This window comes from Ischnura elegans, chromosome X (assembly GCF_921293095.1).
Source record: "Ischnura elegans chromosome X, ioIscEleg1.1, whole genome shotgun sequence".
Taxonomy (NCBI): domain Eukaryota; kingdom Metazoa; phylum Arthropoda; class Insecta; order Odonata; family Coenagrionidae; genus Ischnura; species Ischnura elegans.
This window is the reverse complement of record NC_060259.1, coordinates 57,356,549-57,379,399: the sequence shown is the minus strand read 5'-3', so window position 1 is coordinate 57,379,399 and position 22,851 is coordinate 57,356,549. Positions and strand designations below refer to the sequence as shown.

The following is a 22,851-nucleotide window of genomic DNA, read 5'->3' as shown; positions in this document are numbered from 1 at the left end:
AGGGAGTGCACTCCTTCCCCTCCACCTCTCCTTTACAAGCTTTTGCTGCCCACCGCTTCCTCATCCTGAGCGGTCGAGCACCTCGTCGCACGTGACGTTAATGCTGTTTTAAGTACTGTTAATTGTGTTGCTAATTGCGCAGTTGCAGTTTTGATTTAATGATATACTGATAAAAATCTTTCATTGTGTGGAAACATTTCTATTGAGATAAGGAGAACCAATGTATGCCATGTGCGTGCACTGTGGCGTGAAATTATCACGAGGAAGCGCTAAATCCACTTCACCATACAGAAGCATTTACGGGTGAAACACAAGTTGGTATGCGGAAAGAAAGTGAAAAAATTAGGGAAAATGTTGGTGAGGAAAATTTGAATTCAGTCGATGGCAGTGGGGTAGCCAGGAATTTCGTTAAGGGGGGGGCCAAAACCAGGGGGGGAATTTCTAAACAATAGGGTACAACATAGAGGGTTTCAGACTAATTTTAATACCTTTCACAATTGAAAAAACTTCATTTTTCAAAGTAATCATGATTTTTCAATATTGTGTTTCCTTTAATGAAGGAAAGTAATTGTGTTTTTATATTTTGGGGGCTTCGTTCCCCCCGGACTTCCCCCTCTCGCTACGCCACTGGTCAGTGGTTTATCCGAAGATTTTTCCTATTTTCATTTCCAAACCCAAGTGTAACAGTTTAGGTCCTGAGTATCTGAAGATGTTTTTAAAAAAAACAACTTGAAAGGCTATGAAAATGAGTTTTAATTTTTTAAAATATTAAAATGTGTATGAAAATCTAAAAAGCATTCCTTTGATTGTATGTACCTAGAATAAACTCGAATAATTACTTCGTTTAATAGCAGGAATTTGAAAATGCGTTTGATCTGAAAATATCTAATCCGTAAGATCTGGCTCAAAAAATCAAGGATCTGATCCGAATCGGTATCCGAAATAAATCCTGGATCCGTCCATCCCTAGCTAGTATCTAACCATGGTTATTCTTTGCTATTTGAATACCGTATATGTCTGAATATAGTCCCCCCTTTTTTTCCAAAAGTGTGGGGACTACAGTAAAACTTTGATTTTTCGCAGTTGGAGGGACCGAAATATGGGCACTGTGTAAAATCAAAGTGTGTAAAATCAAGAGTTGGTATTGAGGAGGAGTATAGTTTTCAGGATAACACTAGCTCATTATTGCTCGGAAAATGAAGCCTAATAATCTTATTTACTCAAAAGCAACACCACAGATGACGTGTTACCCTAAGAGAAATATCTTTGCATTCCTGAACAGTGTTTCCCACGGTTGAACAAAATGGTTGAAATGCCAGCATTTCTGGCACTAAGATTACTTCTGTTACCCAGGAGAAATTTCGGAATGGTGATACTAAATGGTCACAGAGAAGCTAATTTTCGAAAATATTCTCATTAAAAGCAGTTTTCAGGATATCCGTTTAACCACCAGCAGACAAACAAAGATTGGAGATTGAAGAAATGAGATACCTGAGGATAGTCATCCAAATTAACCCCATTAACAGGGAGCAAAATTTTGCTAATACATCACAAAGGCTTTACACCCTGTGGGCCTGGGTTCAAGTCCTGGCAGTAGCAAAGACTTATCAGAGATGGCCTTATCCCTACTTGAGTCTAATGTGGAGGGCACTTCCAGTGCACCACTATGTCCATCAGATGGGAAGTTAAGTCCTGGTCCCTTTTGAGCTTATCATTACAACCTGGCTAATGCCAACATAGGGTTCCTATCCCCCCAGCCCTTACTTCACGGCGCTAATGACCCCAGTAGTTGGTTACCTCCAAATAGCATACCATAGATAATACGGAGCACACAGGACCCGGGATATTCGGAAATTCAGATTTTTCCGGTGCTAAGATCACTTTTTTTGAAGTGAGCTATTTAAATGACCGCGCAACTGCCGTCATGCCGCCCGTGATGAATAAAAAATGACTAATAGTCCTGAAAATTTTTCCTTCTCTATAATTAATACGCATTAAAAAAGCATTTCCCCATGAAATTTTAGCATTAGTAGATTGACTCTTCCGGGAATAGCTTCTCTGTCGGCATTCTTCCGCAAATTCAGCGCCGGGACCTTCGACTCACAAGCCGTGTGACTCAGCTTCACGTAATATTTTGCTTCCCCATATCTGATAACAACACTGGACACTTTTTGTATTTCGATTGAATGGTACTAAGCCATTCCTGAGTTTAAAGGGACTGCCTTATCACTCACGTCTTGAATTTGACTTCAATGATTACATGACGATTGACGACGCGAGTTATTCTCCGAGGGCATTAACTCCCGTTCCGTTAAAACGCTTGCCACCTAGCGGAGTTAAGCTAATAGCTATTCAAGTTCCAACCATGTTAAACTTAAACCGTCTGACAATGAGATACAAGTTGAGTCGGTTCTGATAAGCGCGCAGCGCAAGCAATTTTCCCTCGCCTCCATTTGTCCCGCAGATGTGGGGTTAGCCCGGGAATGAGACAATGCATGCTGCTTTTACCATCGTGTTGAATCACCATCGACTTACGTCAATACTTGAAGTACGACTATCTTTTTTAGATCACCTTGGAAGCCAAAATTTTGGCACGGGAGTATTTTTAACGACTCATTTCGCCGTTATATTTCGCTGGGGCGACGGAAAACATAGCGTTGGCAAAATTCTAGAAAGCCTTGCGTTGGGGATACATATTCCGTAGCTCATAATTCTGGATATAAACAGCGTCGATCAATTAGTCGAATAATAAACGAAAGGTGATAATGTTAATATCTCCAGCGATCATGTCTTAATTAAAAGTAGTTACGCATACACGGCGATTGCCGTGTGTTTTAGGTTTCGATATCCTTCTACGGCGAATTTGAACTAAGAGCGACATTCGCGTTCGTAATGGAGCCTGAAATATTACTGAGAGGGCTCACGGGGAAGCAATAATTAGATTCGCGATGTATTTAGTTTCACGTTCAACAGCGCGATGTCATTTCAACCGTTCCTGTATTCATTTTTGCAACTCATTGAGACGAAATAATAACCTAACTGCATATTGCTCTAGTCGGATTTTCAAAACAAGCCGAAAGACAACTGCGTAAAATCAAGATTAGCGACCTCTTAGGGGCTGGGGTTATGCTGCGCAAAATCGAAAAACTGCGTAAAATCAAGAAAAGATGTAAAATCGAAGTTTCACCATTGCAATTCCCTATGCTTTCCAGCCGGACTTGAGTGCCGCTGCGTAAAAACGAGACTTGATGTAAAATCGAAGTGCGTAAAATCGAAGTTTTACTGTATATTCAAACGCATTTTTTTTAACTTTTCCAGAAACTGAAGCCTCAAAATTAGGGGGGGGGGACTATATTCGGAGGGGGACTATAATTGGAGAAATACGGTATTTCTTCGAAGGTTTCTCTTCATGGAGTTGGAGATGCTTCATATACCATGCAATGTGTACTACATTTCTTGATGGAGGAGTTCTTTCATTATATTAGAAGAGTAATATGGAAATTTATACAGCTGTGGAAAAATATCACCAACTGATCTGGTAAATGTGTTGAAAGAAAGTCTTACAGCTATTCATCGAGACAGTATCCATTTTCAGCGTGATCATAGCGTTTGGTCCCTGATATTATATGTGCTATCTGAATGTCAGTAGAAGAGCCTCACTTCAAACCTATTTTCATTCCACACTTCGTGTCCTCCAAAATTTTCCTTAGGTTATAGAAGTATTTAATATTATCTATTTCTGCAATTTCACTCACAGTTTCCTGAATATCTGCTTCCTTATTGACATCACCCTTCTAGGATCCAATGAGAACATATTATTTTCTGTATAAAATTGATGCTAAAACAGTGCACATTCAGAATTAATTTTATAATAAATTCTGCCAGAGGCAGTACTATATAATTATCAACCAAGATTTATGGAGATATATTCTACCCAATAGCATTTGGGTCCTATTCATCACTTATGCAAATGCTCTTTCCCATCTTGTACGTTATGCTCAATCTTGTTTGGTCATTGTCGTCTTATTTTGTTGCAAAGGCATTGTGGACTGGTTCATGAACTGGTTGATTCTCAAAAAAGTGGTTTAATTCTCTTGCCAACATTGCCTAATTACCATGATAATTATCTGTGCTTCTGTGCATGGTTCGTAAAATACATTGTAATTTAAACTTTTTCAATATATTTCCTCAGTGTTTTATCATATCATTTATACTTTCCAGGTGGATTTAACTATCAATGGAAGAATAATAATGAAGAATTTCTTAATGGACATTGCTGGTTGTACTGGCAATTTCACAATGGCCAGTAGGGAAGCAGAGTGCATTAGTGAAATTAAGGAAATTGTGGGAACCAGTCAAGTATTGGTGGGTATTCTTAATTTTTACTATGCTCCTTTATGGTAGTACAGGGTCTTTACGCATCTTAAAAACCTGGAAATGTCAGTAAATATTGATTATAAAATCATGGTCAAAAGTTCCTGTGCTCACATCGCGAGAATTCTCGTCTAAAACATTCATTGTAGGTTTTGCAACTGATTACTTGTGGTGTAGCTTCCTCATCTGAGGAATGCAGATGCTCTGAAGAGCTTTCAGAGCCAATTTTGCCTTTATGTAGTAGCATTGTTGTTTGCTGTAGACCGACCAACGAGAAATGTGAGCAACTCATCTTGCATTGGTTTGTGGCACAACTATTTGTTTTGGTTTGGTGCTGATGTTGCAAAGTGCCCAGTTTAATAGTGGACGAGTGTGGCATATCTGCTGCTGACTTATATTCCTTCTTCTTATGTAGTTTATGTCTGGAAAATTTCTTAAACTGACTGATTGTTTTTGCAGAGCACTTTACCTCTTGCCGATCTTAAAATTGCAACAGCGTTCATGACTTCCACCTTATTTTTTGATTCAGATACTTGGTGGGAAGTGAGAAAAAAGTTCTCTTGATGATTAAGTTAAGTTTTTGATATTGTAATTGAAAATTGAGTAAATTTTTAATCTTGAAACCCGTATGAACTCTCTACTATCAGCCTATTTTCGTCCTGGATGCAAGTCACTTCTTTTTTGTATTCTTTTAGTCTCCTATTCTCATTTAAGTCGAGTAAAAATTAATTGTCCCTTCGAAATATTTGTTGGCTAGAATGGAAATGAGTCGATTGATATCAGCGTTAGAATGGCAAGAATTTCATATTTTATATCTTAATCTTAATCCCAAATTTAAGCTACTAGCTTTGTGGTGCTGGCTTTGAGTTAATGGTTTTTTGTTTTTCTTTAAGCTTTTAGCCAGTGGAGGAGTTGACTCCACTGTGTGTGCAGCTCTCTTGAGGAAAGCTCTTCCAGAGGACCAACTTATCACAGTCCACATAGACAATGGCTTCATGAGGAAAAATGACCGATCGGATGTGGAACAAACCCTCAAAAAAATATGCCCAAAGCTCAAAAGTATGTATTTTCTAATTTCTACTCGGAATAAATTAAGCTACCACGGTTTTTTAATAATGAGGTATAATCACCCAAAATATTTCCTCGTTCATGTTGTAAGTGATCTTAGCAAGGTCTTTTTTTCCAGCAAAATATCACAGTCATTGAATGTACTTCTTCATTTTCGTCTAAATTTTTTGTCTATTGAGAGTCTGTGTTTACTTGTCCTAGGTGTTATTTGGTGGAACTGCTTGTTTGGTGAAGAGCAAAATTCCATATTTGTCTTATTCATACACACAAGTTATTATGTTGTAATTTATATCATCAAATCTACATGTAGATTCATCTGCTATCCTCAGAATGAACCACAAATCATAGAAAGGGCAAGATACCCCAGAGCTTATGGAACTTACAATTTAACCCATTGGCTTAGTATTTTTTGGGCGTTTCCCTTACCGAGGATTACGATTTATTTCAGCCAAATAATTTAAATGAATAATATTTTTTATCTACGCATATAATGTTGCTATTTACTTGAAAATTTCACTTATCTACAATGAAACAATTTTGAACGTTATTTCAATTTTTGTTACAAGAATTTTGAATTTACAAAGCGATATTATTAACAATAGCAAAATTGTAACTTTTTACAACAATTGTTGTTATAATGCAACAAAATGAAATTTTGAAGGTAAAATTGGAAAAAGTAATAGTGATATGTGTGTTTTTATATATATTTCTTTTTAACAGTGATCAAGTCACTGATATGGAAACAATCAAACGTTGAATTCATTTCAGGAAATCTGTAAAAAAATTGACTTTTCAGTTCCTTGAGTGAAAGTTGCATCGTACTTTGTTTTATGCGTATTTAATGTTAAATGTATTTTTCTGGTTGATAGGTACTCTGAACAATTATATAAATTAATACTATTTAATGTAAATTACGTTACCTTCATGGTTTTTTGGTATGAAAATCCTTGAAGCATTCGGGTATTTGAAGAGCAACACAGCACTGCTCACACTCCCACCGACTTTCACTATATTTCAAACTGGAGACAGTATCCTGAGGAACTTTCACAAATGTTGTAAAACTTTATCCCAAATCTACCTCTCTTGTTGGGGTTATACTGTCTAAAACTAAGTCTGCCGCGAAACTTCATAAGGCTTTCATCAACAGCAAGATTTTGTGAAGGGCAATATATAGACTGAAATTTTATGTTCACGTAGGTACTGAATGATGGGAGAAATTTTTCTTAGCCTGTCATTTTCATCGAGAGTTGAATCAGTGAAATGCAAAAATGTAGACAGCAATAGAAAGCGTCGTTAGTGCATTACTTTACTGAAGGAAGGAGTTTCAGTGACCGCTCGCGGACTCCATTACTTTTGAATTTTATTTTTCTTCACCTGTGCCATCAAAACATACAATGCAAAATATGCTCATAATTCTTCAGCAGTGGTTGGAAACAATTCGCCCGTCAAACTACTTCTGTGATTCATCTGCAGCAAATCTGTTAGTCTGTTGGCAGATCAACTCCCAAAAGTCAAGTTGCAAAAAAGCGTAAAAAAGTCCCGTTCATTGGCATTTTCCGGTAAGCCGAAGCACTCTCGAGTTGATGCCAGTTGCACCACAAAAATTAAACTTTTTCACGAGGTTATTACATGTATTCCACATGCAGCTGTTTTCCTTTACTTTTTTCTTGACTGGTTGACGCTCAACCTCTTCTTCACTAGAGTCCTCGCTACCTGTCTCACAGTCCGCGGTTTCATTGGTGCTCCCCCGCTCATCGGACGAATCTTCATCACCACTACTCATACTATCACTCTCAAACAGAGCATTCTCGATAACGGTACTCTCACAGTAATTCACTTTTCCGCTTGCCATTTTCGCAAGGAGCACAAACACCGACGAAACAAAGCCTTACGTGCTTCCGAACTGACCATCTGAATGCCAAACCCAGGGTTTATATAGCCGTTGAGAAGAGAAGAATGTCTTACAATGTGATTTGTTCTGATAATGAAACGTGAGCAAAGTTCTGAGTAAGAAGCAAATTGACAGAAAAAGCGAACGATAACAAAGTAATTGCTTCTCACCAATTTCAACCCAGAAAAGGTTATCAAATAACTGCGTATTATAATGACAGAGACATGAATCCAATATCAAAACACAATTGTCAGCAAAGTATAAAGAAATAAAACACCTGTATAAGGATCAGGTTAGGCACCTGCAGTGGAAGTGGAACACAACACTACGTCAACATTGATAGTAAACCGATAGGAGATTTTGAAAGGGAGACGGGCCTCTGCGGCCATCTGCGGGAGAAAGAGAGGTTCATAATCCGAAATGAACTGCTCACTTGCAAGGCAATAATACTAAGTGAATCGTGAAATTGATAACTAGACATTACAAAGTAATATCATTACAGTCGTCTGTCAGTCTTGTCATAATCGCACGAAGCAAAATTTCAGTCATTTCAATGGGTGCGTCAGATTCCACGAAAACGAAGTCGTCTCGTTTATGCGTCCTTCTTATCGTCAGCAGAGATGAATAAGCAGTCAAAAAATCTCCTCCGATAAATACTAAAGGTAATCACTTTGAAAACAATTGCATAAACAGTGAATAGTAAGTGCCTATGAAAGGCAACGGGTAGGCCTTCATCTGTAAGTAAAAATAACTGGCGGAAAGACGCACCCCTAAAAATGGCAGTTATACATTTCGAGGTAAAGAGTAAAAACACTGTAAAATGATAACTGCAAATGAGTTTGACCTAAAGAACAATGTTTCTGTGATACAAATGTTAAGATTTCATCTAAATATTTTATTCCGTTAATTAATTAGGCGTGTTGAAAGACAGCGCTGCATTCAATCGGCGAATCGCCTGCTGTTTAGTTTACGGCAAAGTTCCGCAGGCCGGCGAATCGCCGTCTCTTTAAGCCAATGGGTTAAGTCTTTATTCCTCCCAGAAAAGGTCTTTCTTAGCATTTTTGTGTTATGTCTTAGATACAATCACCATCAGGCAGAAGTATAAATATGCTTAGTAGCAGCCATCCTTATAATTGGTAGAATGTACTGTTTACCAGTGAAAATTCTTTCAGAATCCATAAATATACCTTCACAGGTTTGTGTTTTAACATATTTCACATAATTATTATAATTTCAGTTCATTGCTTTATCATTCATAATTTTCTTTTTTTTCCAAAGTAAGGTTGTGCTAATAATAAGGCCCTACTTTGGTGATTCTATGTTAAGTTTACATTCTTGTGGTTTTAAAATATTGCTTCATCTTTCAGATGTTAGTATTACTACTTATTGTTTATGCTCCGAAAAATTCCCCTCAATTTGTTGATGTTAATGGCTCTTATTTATATTTCAGTAATTAATGCTGCTCAGCAATTTTACTATGCTACTACCACTGTACCAATGGACAAAAAGGATCCGAAGTCAAGAAGGACACTCACTAAAATGCTTTGTATGACCATAGACCCTGAAGAGAAAAGGAAAATTATTGGTGATGTCTTTGTTCGGGTAGGTGATGGACACATTAAATTTATTTTACTGAACTCTTAGAATCCTTAGAGGCCAATTTATTAGCCATGGCTTTTGTGTTCAAAAATCCTAAGTGACCAATATTTCACCCACCATATCACACAGAAGGTATTTTAGGTATCAACGTTCAAAAAGTTTTGAGAGCCGAAGCGAAAAGCAATGGGAAATGCAATGGCATGTTAATTCATTACTTCGATGCTGTAGTTTTTAGTGGGGATATGATCCAAACCAATAAAGCTTTTTAAAGTACGAAACAACAAAATTTCGGACTGCATTCACTATTAGGTACGAAACCATCTCAAGTCCTAAATGGCTCTTAAGGAAAAAATTGCTGATCCGAAAAGGTATGAAAGTTTCGTACCATTAAGTGAATATTGTCCCCCTTTTTTTCCAAAAATGCCTGTGATAAAAGTAAAGGGGGGACTATATTCAAACGCATTTTTTTTAAACTTTTCCCAAAACTGAAGCCTCAAAATTAGGGGGGGGGGACTATATTCGGAGAAATACGGTAGTTTCTGATCTGAAGGGAAAGGAAAGGTCATAGGCCATTTGAATGAGGGAGCGAGCTGGGGAACTCTGAGCAGGAGAAGAAGGGATGGGGGCAGGAGAGTGTCTCTTTTCGGAACTCTATTGAGGGATTACTCGGCACATGCTGGGGTTGTCCACTCTTTAAGAAAGAGTCAAGGGGTTGTTTGAGAAGAGGTAGGCATCGAGTGAAGGGATATTCAGGACTGAGGAAATAGAAATTTCAACTTCCTGAAGAGGTAATGTGGAGTGGGCAAAAGGCTGGGGATAATGAGGTGGAAAAACCAAGGTGTTATAGAGAGAGGGAAAGTGAAAAGGAAGGAGTGAAGAAGGTGGAAGTGGGTTGGGGTTTTGCAAGTGAGAAGTGAGTGGCTAGGGATAGGAGAAGGTACAAAATAAACCGAGTAAAATAATAATAAAATTTATTGTTCGCAGATCAGATGTTACATCCGATTTGAACGTATTATTAAAGAACAGTTTATAGCTCAGCTATCATTTTTATGTTTAACAATGGTAATAAAATTGAAATCCTGAACAAAAGTATAACGAAGAGATTACAAACATTTTCATAATAAATGAAATTCATACTGATGAAATTCATATTTGCTTTTTCTATCCTGTCTCATTTTTGAAACAAAATTATTAAATTATTCACAGACTAATAACTAAGTATAGAAAAAAATTAAAAAATTGTTAACAGATGATAATATACAATAATGGATAATATATAGCACAATGTAAAGCACATAATAATAATAATAATAATGTCGTCTTTATTTCACAAGCGAATTTAGGACTAGATAGTCCTCTCTTACAATTGACTCGTTTGACAATCACATACATCCATGCCCTGGCTGGTGGTCAAACCACCCAGGCGGGATTCGAACCCGCGACCTCTAGGTTAGCAGTCGGGGACTTTACCCCGGCGCCACCGAGGCCGGCATACAGTGGAACCTCGCTTAACGAGCGCCTTGCATACGAGCTAAACAAAATGTAACAAAGTGACTCCCTTTACGAGCAATGTGTATCAGAACGAGTGACAAGGAGACATCATTTTCTCACTAGGAAGTTCCTGCCTGCATCTCTGCTATCAGTCTGTGTTTTAGGCTCGTTCAGCTAACATCTCACTGTCACTTGCGAAAGTTGTATTCGGTCAAATTATTGTGTATTTTTTGTGCAAAGTTTAAATATTCTTAAGGCCTGTTTACACGGTACATTAACACATACAAGTTAATGTACGTTTGCGTGAATGATTTTGGTGGACCGGAACGGAGCATGTACGAATGCATGAACCAAATTAGAACAGGTTCTATTTTCCGTTCATGCATTCGCACAAGTTGGGTGGTTACACGGTGCATTTTGGCGTTCATTCTCGCGTTCATACATTTAGACATTAACCCGTACGTGTTAATGTATTGTGTAACCAGGCCTTTATATGTTTCTCTCCAAAGAAAATGCCAGAAGAAGATTGGTGCTAGAGAAAAAAACTCACTATAGAAGTCAAATGTCCAATCATTGAGAAGCGGGATTGAGGTGTAAGTGTGGCTGACCTAGTTCACACACGCAATTGGTCTACATCTACGATTAGCACTATCCTCAAGAACAAGAATAAAATTAAGGAGATTAATGCTTCAAAGGGTGTCTCAAGAATTTCTTCGCAAAGGTCATGTACTCTCGACGATGTTGAAAGATTACTTCCCATATGGATCAATGAGAAGCAACTGCAGTGCAACACTATTAAAAAAAACATAATTTGTGAGAAGGCAAAATTACTGTTTACCAACCTCATTAAGAAGACACCAGGATCATCGAAGGATGAAGAACAAGTATTCAAGGCAAGCCATGGGTGGTTCGAAAAGTTTAAGAGAAGAACTGGTATCCACAGCGTTATGAGGCATGGAGAAGCAGCTAGCTCAGACATTAAGGCAGCCGAGAACTTCATTGGCATTTCCAAGAACCTTTTGAATTCTGAAGGTTATCTGCCTCTGCAGGTTTTTAAATGTAATGAGACGGTCTCTTTTGTAAGAAGATGCCGAGGTGAACTTATATTACAGCAGAAGAGAAGGCATTGCTTGGCAACAAGCCAATGACAGACCGTCTCACGTTGTTGTTTTGTGCAAATGCAAGTGGCGATTTTAAAATTAAACCGCTGCTTGTTTACCATTCAGAAAATCCACGAGCATTCAAGAAGCATAAAGTCCAGAAGAGTAGGCTAAATGTCATATGGAGGTCCAACAGCAAGGCTTGGGTGACACGTTACCTTTTTATAGAATGGATCATTGAAGTGTTTGGTCCATCTGTAAAAAAATATATGTTTTAGATGAATTTGCCACTCCGTGCCTTGCTTGTTATGGACAATGCTCTTGCACATCCTCCAGGGCTAGAAGATGACCTCCTTGAAGAATTTAAATTCATCAAGATCCAGGTCTTGCCTCCTTTGCTGCAGCCCATGAATCAGCAGGTCATTTCAAATTTTAAAAAGCTCTACACTAAAACTCTCTTCGAGTGCTGCTTTGAGGTAACTGAAGGAACCAATCTCACTCTCAGAGAGTTTTGGAAAGACCACTTTTGCATCATTGCCTGCTTCAAGGTGTTCGACAAGGTGGGAGGGGGTCACCAAGAGAACCCTTATTTCTGCATGGAAGAAGCTTTGGCCGGACAGCGTTGTTGAACACAACTCTGAGGAGTTTGAGCAAGTGCCTGCTGAGCCAGTAGTCGAGTAGATTGTCTCTGGCCAAGATTATGGGGCTAGAGGTGGACAGTAATGACATTAATGAGCTAGTGGAAGAGCATAGCCAGGAACTGACCACCGAAGAGCTTATGGAGCTGCATTGTGTGTCACAGCAAAAAGTTGGGGAGAGGATTTCGTAAGGGGAGGAGGAGATAACAGCCTCAGCAGAGCAAAAACCTTCCAGTGAAATAAGGGAGATGCTGATAGCATGGGAAACTGTAACATCGTATGTTGAGAAGCATCATCCTAATAAGGCAGTATTTAACAATAGCAATGTCTCATTTTAGCAAAATTTTGAAGTGCAGGCAAAAACAAATCGCTCTAGACAACTTTCTAGTAAAAAAGGGTGTATCATAAATAATAAATTACATTATTATAAATGTTTTGAGCATTTTTTCATAATGGAATGCATTATCCTATTTCACATTGATTCCTATGGAAAAAATAGTTTCATTTAACGAATGTTTCACATAAAAGTAATTTTCCGGAACAAATTATACTCGTTAAGCGAGGTTCCACTGTATATTAATGAATGTACAACATTGAAAAGGTGAATTAGTTTGGGCTATTTAGAAATGGGTATAATTGTTTAATAGTATGGGAATTGAGATGGGACAATTTTATGGAATTTACAAACTAAGCTTTTGATTGACATTGTTTTCTAAGTGGGATTCCAAACGTGTATTGTCTGAAATAACTCTATAACTTCTCTTGTGTTACAGGTTGCAAACGAAGTAATAGCAGAAATGGATCTCAAAGCTGAAGATGTATTTTTGGCACAAGGAACTTTAAGGCCAGATTTGATTGAATCTGCCTCTGCTCTGGCTAGTGGGAAAGCAGATACAATCAAAACTCATCATAATGATTGTGACCTAATTCGTAAACTGAGAGAGGAGGGAAGAGTGGTTGAACCTCTGAGGGACTTTCACAAGGATGAGGCAAGTTGATCATTTTGCATGTCATCGGATCACTCGGCTTGATGATTTCAGTGGAATTGGCTAAATTAGTGTTATAACTAAGTTTTGAATCTCATGAAATGCTAGTTTATTGATATTGAGGCTTTGAATTAGATGTTTTGGACTATACAATGTATTAAGAGAAGTTCTTTTTCTATGCCTCTTGTGACGTCTGTTTTCTTTGTGGGAATTATGTAGTTGCTTTTGGCTGTTTGTTGTCTTTGGAAGAAAACTGCTTGGATCTTCCTGACTTCCTGAATTCATTAATTCAACCAAATCCTTGGTATTATAATGAAGGCACTTATTTTGGTTTTGTTTGAAACTGGTTGTCATGTTAAAAATCCGTGGATTTAACCAAGGTTTTCCTTCTCATTTTGTCGTTCTCCTTGCCAACCAATGAGTATGAAAAATAATGTTGTATTTTCTTTTAAATCTTTGGTTATTTATTAATGACCATTAATATTTCTGCATGGCCTATTCTTCATTTAATTTTGATGAATAGATGCAGTCACGAAAATAAAATCATGTTTTTTGATCATTTCTTAATTTAGTGTCCCTCTTCTTTTGCAAGATACTAAATTTTTGCTCCCTCCTTTCTCTTCAAACTGGGTTTATTTCTGCATCTTTTGGCTCAGAAGTTCTTAAAGCTTGAGCCTTCTTGTGCAGAAGTGATATCAGTTTGAAGGAGAATTTTACTGCATGTTACTTAGTGTATTTTAATTCTAATGTAAGAGTATCTTTTATGGTTTTTTCATTGATTCATTTTGTAAAAGTTCATTATTTTTAACTGTGTGCAGCCTTATATGTATTAATCAGCAACCTTAATTTATGCATGTCTATGCCTTCTGATTGATAAGTTTCTTTGCTCTACCCTAGAGAAACCATTCTATGTTTTTTTATCCATGTTTAATAATTTTACAAATTACTTTCTCCTTCACTTGGGTGCTTTAAATATAATAAACTAGAATAATATTAATTTTTAGGTGAGAGCTCTGGGAGTTAGCCTTGGTTTACCTCCTGCTGTTGTCAACAGGCATCCTTTCCCAGGGCCAGGTTTAGCCATACGAATACTTTGTGCACAAGAGCCATACATGGAGCGTGACTTCTCCGAAACCCAGTTGCTCATTAAAGTTGTTGCCGAATATGACCAAATGGTCCAGAAGGTAAGAACTTTGAATGTCTTACTTCATAGTATGCATTTAAAAGGAAACTATGGGGATGGTTTTAGAAATGAAAGTTTCAAGCGGTCAGGTTCTTTTAAATGATCGTTTTGAGTGATGACATACGTTGATAGTTTCAATGTATTCTCTATACACAGAAAGCTTATCTTATGCGGTGTATAATGGTACAGCAATAGACGATAAATACATTTTAATGACTGTATGGAGAAACTTAACTCAACAGAAATGTTGTTTTATCCAATTATTTATTGCAGTCCCAAAAAATATTTGTTTTTAGGGAATTGGAAAAGTAACATACAGTAGAAGTCTATTGTAGGAGGTGCTGGAGTTCCCTGGAAAATCACTCGTTATAAAGCTAACTCATTTTAGCTGATGTCAATTGAAAATGGCATCTTTTGCAGGTTATTATGGCATGAGAAGTAGAATATAAGCACTATTTATGCAGAAGTAAATGAAACCATATTGCAACAATTGTATTAAAAATAAATGCAAGTTATCAATAAATTGCATTCTTTTAACGGATGGAATGAGGTTATAGTTTATTTTAAAATTCCCGCCTTTTTGAAATTAGAGCTTCCTGCAGTTGCCCATCCGTTTTGTGTTCTATAGAGTGCCTAGTGCCGCCAAAAAAGAGATTAAGGAAGCTTTGAACATCATTGAAAGTTATGGAGGAATGCAAAAATGATAATATTATCTTATTCAATAGGACTGAAAATATTATTTAAAAAGAGTTAAAACAAAAATTAGACAAACCCAAATTTCTAAAAAGACCTCTTAAGAAAGTCACTTTTTCCCTTGTGTAATCATTCAATTGCAAAGAGATGTTCACAAATGCATGCATGTATGTTTAAACACATAAATATAATGGTTTAAAAGACAGTAGTGCCTTCCATTTCCAAACGATATGAAAAAATGGTGCCTATCACTAAAACCTCTACATCAAATTGTCCAAATTTTGCTCCCCTCCATAACGATATAAAGAGGTTTTACTGTATTAAAGTATTCTTAGCATCCATTGCATCAGCTGCATCAAGAATTTCTGATGTGACTTATTGCTTCCGGGACCTCGAAATATGCTCGATGCTGGGCTGCATTGATGCTCATCAATCCTTGATTCGGAAAGGCCTGATGCACATCGATGAGCATGATGCATGATTCGGAATGCACCCATGAATTATAGGTTACCTAGGTAACATAGCAGCATTTTGTATTTAATGAGGAGTTCTAACTTCAATTTTCAATATCAAATGTGAAATTAGGCTTACTGTATGTTATTCCTCTTTTTTTTTTTTTTGTAAAATTTCTGCCAATTTTTGTAATGCCAAACCTTGGTAGTCTTCAGCAAATATTTTAAGTTTTGGGTCAGTCAAATTTCATTTTATTACATTTTTACTATAATAAATTCTACCTCGACTATCTATGGGTAATAATTGTTTTCTTTTCATACAGAAACATGCCTTGCTTGTTCGAATAGCAAATATTGCGAGTGAAGAGGAAAGGCTCGAGTTACAAAGCATTACGAGGAAGCAGCCATGGGCAGCTACCTTGTTGCCTATCCGAAGTGTAGGGGTACAGGTAAGGCATTGACATTAAAACTATTGAATCATTATTGTATCTTATAAGAATATGTATAGTTCTTGTTTGATTTCATTTAAATTTCTGCTCATGTAAGGTTCATTTGCATTAAGTGTGGCAGAATAGAGTTAGAATTTTTTGAAGGAATTAGATGTCTGATATTAAATTTTTTAATGGATAATGGTTGTCTTGGTTATTCATGGTGGACTTTTTCCTTCTGATATTCATCTAATACTCAATTAGTGATTTAATTGAGCATCATTCATAAACATGTGCATAAATGCTGTCATGGCTTATGTTGTTTCTCAAAGTCTCTGATATCCAGTTAATGTTATTCATGTGTCTTTGTTGTCTCTTGGGGTGATTAGTATTATAGTTATCATCTTTAGTGTTATTATAACCGATAAAAATTTTCGTTGATTTGAACCTTTTGATTTTAGGGTGACTGTCGGTCTTACAGTTACGTTGTAGCCCTCTCAACAGATGAGGGTTGTGAAGAGAGTTGCTTCATGGGAGGCCCAAGTTACTGGGAAAATATGCAGCTAATGGCCAGACTGGTTCTGCGCCTTTGTCCAAACATAAATCGTGTGTGTGCTGTTTTGGGACCAATGGTTAGGGAGCAGGTTCTCGACATTACCCCAACATATTTAACTCAGCATGTTATTGGAACTCTTCGTCAAGCAGACCATGTTGCAAATCAGGTACATAAATCTTATTTTAGACATTAAGAAAAGTTACCCCTCAGGAAAGGGATGTTTGGTGATTATATCTGCATCTCTCCTGGTGCATACCATAGTATATAAAGTCTAGGCTTTTTTGTGTTCTTTTTTGAAAGAAAATGTGGGATGTTTATTATTACTCTGGTCTTATTTGTTTGGCAAGCCATACTTTCTATCTCAGTCCACCATTTTAACGAAATAAAAGGCATCAGGGATAAGAATATCCTCTGCCTGCAAATATCCAGATTTTTTTAAAAATCTGAATGATCGTTCCTCTGTTATACATTAGGCTTGTTAATCTTTCAAAAACCTGGGTATTAAAAGAGAGTGATGCCGAGTGAATAAGATATATTACGGTTTATATATTCAGATGTTTAATCCCTGGAAACACGTGGCATCTAACTGGATTTAATATAGTGTAAGCAGTAAAATATGTACCTTGCTCTGCCTTTTTCAAATGCTGTATTTTTTAAGGCATTCAGAATGGCGAACATATCTCAGAAATGGTTGTGGTTCCATTGAATTGTTCCATTCCATTGGGCCTTAGTTTGGCTGTAATTAATTAATTTTCATGTGGTATTTTTAACAAATCTTATATATTTCCAAAACAGCGCACCTCTTTGCAGATGGGTCAGTTGGTGTTGTGGTAGCGTTGTTGACTCACCCAGGGGGCTTGGGTTCGGAGCTTTATATCGGCAGTATATTTTGTAGTCTTCATTTTGATCATACAGCAACAAGTATTTCATTAAAATTAATTGCAGCAGGCATAGGCATGAGAGAATTTTTTTAATCATTATAATGGCGTGTAGGTATTTAAGCAGTGTCATTTCGAATGCGGAGATATGATGATCATGCTTGCAAGGGTTGGTGTGCACTAAAGTGTTAATTTTTTGTATTTCTTATACCGATGAACTTCCAAATGAAAAATGAAACCCACTTCTTGCCAGAGCACATGCCATTAAGACTTGTGGCAAGCAGCAATATGTGTGCAGATGTAATAAATAAGAACACAAAATGAATATAAATTGCCATATCTCTCGAACACTTGTAATTTACATTACTCCAAAGGGAGAGTACTAAGTACCTATGTACTGAAAGAGTCATTCCAAAATATTATTTCAATTAACAAATAGAATGAAATAAAAGTTGATTATTTAAAATCAACAATTACACGAAATGTGTCTTGTGCTTGACGCTTCCCAAAATCTTCCGCAGCCCTTCCAGCATGAAAGCAAGAGGATGTCCTAGGAATTTCATTTCCTCCAAAGAAAAGCCACTGTTATTGCTTCCCCTTAATCTTTCGGTATGTTCTTGAGGAGGGTAGCAAGTGTAGCCTGCATGTCTCTGCATTTCAGATGACACTGCTTTAATACCTAAACGCCATTATGATGATGAAAAAATTTCTTTCATGCCTATGCTTGCTGCAATTGAAATTAATGAAATACTTGTTGTTGTATGATCAGCCTAGCCTCCGCAGTGATGTGTATAAGGGACTGTAGCTTTTTACATGATCATAGAGGATTATCAGCCTTACATTCCAACATGTGCACAGTTCTTGTAAAAAGTGCACTCACGAAAATGTGGAGTGATTATGTTGGAGGTGCAAATGTAATGTGTATTATAAGTTAAAGTGTAATAGTTAAAATTCAGCATATGAGTGAAAATGCTTCTTTCTTCATCAATAATTGCCTTAGAAGTTTAAATTTCCCTTTTCCTCTGCTTACAACTTGCCAACATGTCTTACCTTCTCAATCCCTGATGATGAAGCAACAGTAGTGTTAGAGTATCGCTTGAGCTTCCTTTTGTTATAAAATGGCTTTTGAAAATGAATGTGAAAAATAATGTTATAAGTATGGAATAACTCAAGCCCTATTTTATTTTTAAAAATTTTCCTGTTGGGTTTAACGTTTTATTTTAAATTGCCTATCTAAATGGCATTTTTTATGATTGGTAAATGGCATTAAACAGAGTTGAAATTGTCATATCTACTAATTTTAATTTACAGGTTACAGTCGACTCCTGATTATCCGGCCTACACCGGAAGCACTGTAAAATAACAGAATAACTGCATAAATAATGATAGGAAGGGATGGCACGAATAATCGGAAAACACGGATAATCCAAATTGTCCCTTAAATGTCTTGTAATGTTCATAAATTACTTAAAACATACAATCTATTATTATTTATGCAGTTATTCTGTTATTTTAGAGTGCTTCCCGGACTCAATGAGAGCTTTCTTCGCCAGTTCGCGATCTTTTTAGTGGCAATAACATGGTTGTACTCATATTATTAATGCACCATGTAAGGCCTGGTCTCGAAAACCACACATTGGTGGCTGTGTGATTGTGAATACAGAAAAGTGGTTTGCGCGAATGCTTCAAAACCATTGCTGGTCGGAAACTACATTGTCAGGCACCACGCCGCGCAGTCGCATCTCGCACAAGTTGCCCGGGTTGCAACTGCTGCCGGACGTGTATCCGTGATCACAGAGCACGCTTGTGCACTGTGAGGCTTGGAAAATAGGAACACGGTGCTCCAGTGAATGCAGCTAGCACGTGATCGCTTCCATTTACAGAAGAGGTTTCTGAATGAAACAATGAGTGTGGTGTATCTTAGCATTAATGCAGTAATTCCGATGATTTTGCGTCCAATTTTATTTTTTAAAATAAAGATCGTGGAAAAAATTGAAATCATGCATGGATAATCCACAACCCAGATAAACTGCAGCCGGATAGTTGGGAGTCTGCTGTATTTGGTATGTTTGAGGTATAAGTAGCGTTATAAAATCGAAGTGTTGTTCTTTCAAGAATGGTCTACTATAAGCCTGTAGGCAGAAGCCTCCGTGAACATGAGAACATTCTAGAGAAAATGTGTGTATCCTGTATAATAAGTAATGGTATAAGGTAGACTTGCTGATCATTATATTTAAAATTAATATTTTTCAGGTCTTAGCTGCTGCAGACCCTCACTTCAAAGTATCACAAATGCCTGTGATACTGATTCCAATTCATTTTGATAGAGACCAAACTACCAGACTTCCTTCGTGCCAACACTCAGTTGTTGTCAGGCCATTCATTACAAGCGACTTCATGACAGGTCATCCTGCTATACCAGGCAATAGTAGAGATGGACTCCTACAAGATGTAAGTCTTTGATAATGTCTTAAGCATAAGTATTTTGGTTTCCGTAATCACAAATTGTTATCAATCTTCCTTGGAAAGTTAAAGTTCAGCACATTAAATGAGCAATCTACCATTCATGGTTTGCTCTTTGGAACCATCATTTTTTCTGAAAGGTACTTCTCATACTTTTAAGCTTGCTTTCTTTCAATCTAGGAATAATTATGGAATTAGGTTGAGTAGTAAAGTGTATCTGTTTCTGAATGGGATGGGAAAATGTTTCCTGGTATTTTTTTGGCAGAGGATTTAGTGAAATAAATATTACATTGGCAACTATTCCCTGGTAAAGACCATGGAGGGAAGAAAGTTACCTCTCCTAATCCAAAATTTTCCTAATTCCCGACTTGACACCAATTCGGTAATGCTAACAAGCCCATGCCCATAGAGGAGAACATCTATCTATCTGATCTGGGATGGAGGTCCTTTATTTGATGCTGCTGAGTAAGGGATTTGAAGCACATTGAAGAGGGATTTTGTCGTAGGCAGGTACTTTTATGATGGGTTTAGCGCTAAGACCTATTGAAAAGTCTTTCGAGTTATGCCTGCATTGCTCCATTCTTGAGAGACTGTTGATCGAATTTATTTTATGGGATGATGAAGAATATGCACCATGAAGTAATCTTGTGAAACAGTAGCTGTAATCATTATATTTATTTGGGATGGACGAATCCAGGATTTTTGAATCCTGATTGAATTTTGTTACTTTCTCATCACATGCCAACTTGTGTTTCACCTGCAAATGCTTCAGTTTTGGTGAGGTGAATTTTGCCCCTCCTTGCGGTAGTTTCATGCCACAGTGCATGCACATCTCACACGTTGCACTCTCCTTATCTCAATAAAATGTTTCCACACAATGAAATACATTTTTATCAATATATCATTAAAATTAATTGCAACTGCGCTATCTGTGACATTGACAATGTTTGGAACAACATTGACTTCACGTGTGACAAGGTGCGGGAACAGAACGAGAGGACCGCTCAGCGATCTCTAGAGGAAGGAGTGGTAGCAGAAACGCGTATGGGAGAGGTGGAGGGGAAGGAGTGTGATCCCTCTGTCTTTCAAGCAACGAGATTAATATGAGGGAGTCAAGGGCAAGCATGTCAGATCTTGCTATTTTGTGTCGTCATTGCCTTCAAAGCGAAGCTGGACAAGCTATGTGATATATGCGGTTGGCGATCCAGTCCGTCTATACTTCTTTAAGGGGGCTAATGCTATGCTTTTTTTCTTTGAAAACTGTGCTGTCTAGACAATGTTGAATGTTAGTAAAGTCTTGCTGTAACTAGAAAACTTGGTGGCAATCAAGTAGAGCTGAAAAAAAGTAAAATATCGTCTGAAATGCATCGTGCTTGGTCTCATTTTTAAAAAAATGTTGTTCATGTCATCCAATTGCCGAAGCTATAGAGATATCTTCGGGCCCAGAAAGTCACTTATCTAGCATTTGTCCCCCAGAAACAGAGAATTGAAGCAGGTAGGCCAAAAAAGATCAGTTGGTGAGGCGGGATAGGGATGAAACATGTTCATGTTTTCATGAACAATCTACATTTCGATGTTCTTGTGTAACTTGATATATTCCTTCGAAGACAATGATTTATGTTCTGTGTGATCTCGGTAACAAAGAAAAAAGTCAGAGGCACAGGCTGATGGGGCCCGAGGTTGGTTTTCTGAAATCTGCGACGTAGTTACTCATGATATGGTTATTATCCTGCTATGCCGAGATTCCCCAGATGGTTGTTCAATCACTTGGTTATAGTCACACAATGTGCCTATCGTATTTTGCCCTAAAATTTTCCACTACTGAAATCATGTTGCGTAACTCCTACGAGAGATTTTAAACAAAATGGTTCATTATTAGGACAAATATGGCAGTGTAACAGAGGATCGTAACTCTTTCCACTTCCTCTTATGGGACGCTGCATTCACTGAAGCATTAATTTAAAATTTCGGATCCAGATCCTATGTCTTCAGAAAATTTGGATCCGAAGTAGGTGTTGCATCAAAAGGGCAATGCCATGAAGGGCAATATCCATGGATATTTAGATCTGAGGAACCGATCTGACCATCCCTAATACATATCATTTAATCAATTTAATTCTTAGCAAATTAAGAATTTTCATCAACATTGAAAGGATTGTATGGCTGTCTAGAAGGACCATTACCTGTCATTTTGACAGATGGTTCTTAGTTTCTTAAATTCTGAATTGATGATTAGTTTCTTCCTCTGCTTATCTTTTCAGATGGCCAAAAAGATGATGTGGGAGATATCCAAAGTTCCAGGTGTTTCGCGAGTCCTTTACGACCTAACCACAAAACCACCTGGAACTGTTGAATGGGAATAAAAATATGTCCCTCTCAAAATAATAATTATAATAATAAGAAAAAACAATCAACTGTTGCAAGATTCTTTGTTACTGACTTTTGGATGCTCTGTGCCTATTTAAAAGTGAGACTGATGATAATTTTTTATAAAAATTTAGGTTTGTTTACGTTTCCATGTTTAAAAAAATGGAGATGTACTAATTTCCTGTGCTGTGACGACATCTGGTAATCATGTTAATCTATCATCTGGTGAAAGTGAAGACGATACCTCAACCTTGATGTGTGGATTATTTTTTTTGGAAGCCAAAATTTATCACCCTAAAAGACATTCCTTATTTAGCATTTGTTTATGTCATACTCAATATTTTTAGCCCAATGGGTTGTTTTTTTCGTATTGTATGACATGCTCTTGTTAATGAAGATATAATGAAATAAAGGTGTCTGTACCTCTTATCTAATGCTTTCATTTTTCTGTCATAGTCTTTCGAAGTTATTTTAGAACATCTGGCTTGGATTTAAGATTTCCTTTTGAATTGTTTGATGCGTAAATCTCAATATTATGTTTCATTGGTATTTGGCTTGCCCTCATGTCCATATGTTGAGCATACAAAGCAACATCTTTTGACCCAGGATATATATTGGACCTCTTCAAATTGCACGATCAATTTAAGGCCCTCAGGCTGCACAACCAGTTGTGCCAGCTGTGAT

At 37.2% G+C, this 22,851-nt stretch overlaps 1 protein-coding gene across 7 annotated transcripts in view; it reads left to right on the top strand.

Moving 5' to 3' along the window:
• The window catches only part of LOC124171746 (GMP synthase [glutamine-hydrolyzing]), a 50,429-nt gene extending 27,833 nt beyond the window's left edge, over nt 1-22,596 (top strand). For all 7 annotated transcript variants that reach the window (XM_046551028.1, XM_046551030.1, XM_046551023.1 and 4 more), the window contains exons 6-14: nt 4,222-4,365; nt 5,268-5,433; nt 8,784-8,935; nt 12,935-13,150; nt 14,152-14,331; nt 15,799-15,924; nt 16,365-16,625; nt 19,591-19,788; nt 22,062-22,596. In XM_046551028.1, the coding sequence (XP_046406984.1) occupies nt 4,222-4,365; nt 5,268-5,433; nt 8,784-8,935; nt 12,935-13,150; nt 14,152-14,331; nt 15,799-15,924; nt 16,365-16,625; nt 19,591-19,788; nt 22,062-22,163 (1,545 nt within the window). In that variant the 3' untranslated portion in view covers nt 22,164-22,596. The remainder of the gene's footprint in view (nt 1-4,221; nt 4,366-5,267; nt 5,434-8,783; nt 8,936-12,934; nt 13,151-14,151; nt 14,332-15,798; nt 15,925-16,364; nt 16,626-19,590; nt 19,789-22,061) is intronic.
• The last annotated feature ends 255 nt before the right edge of the window (nt 22,597-22,851 follow it).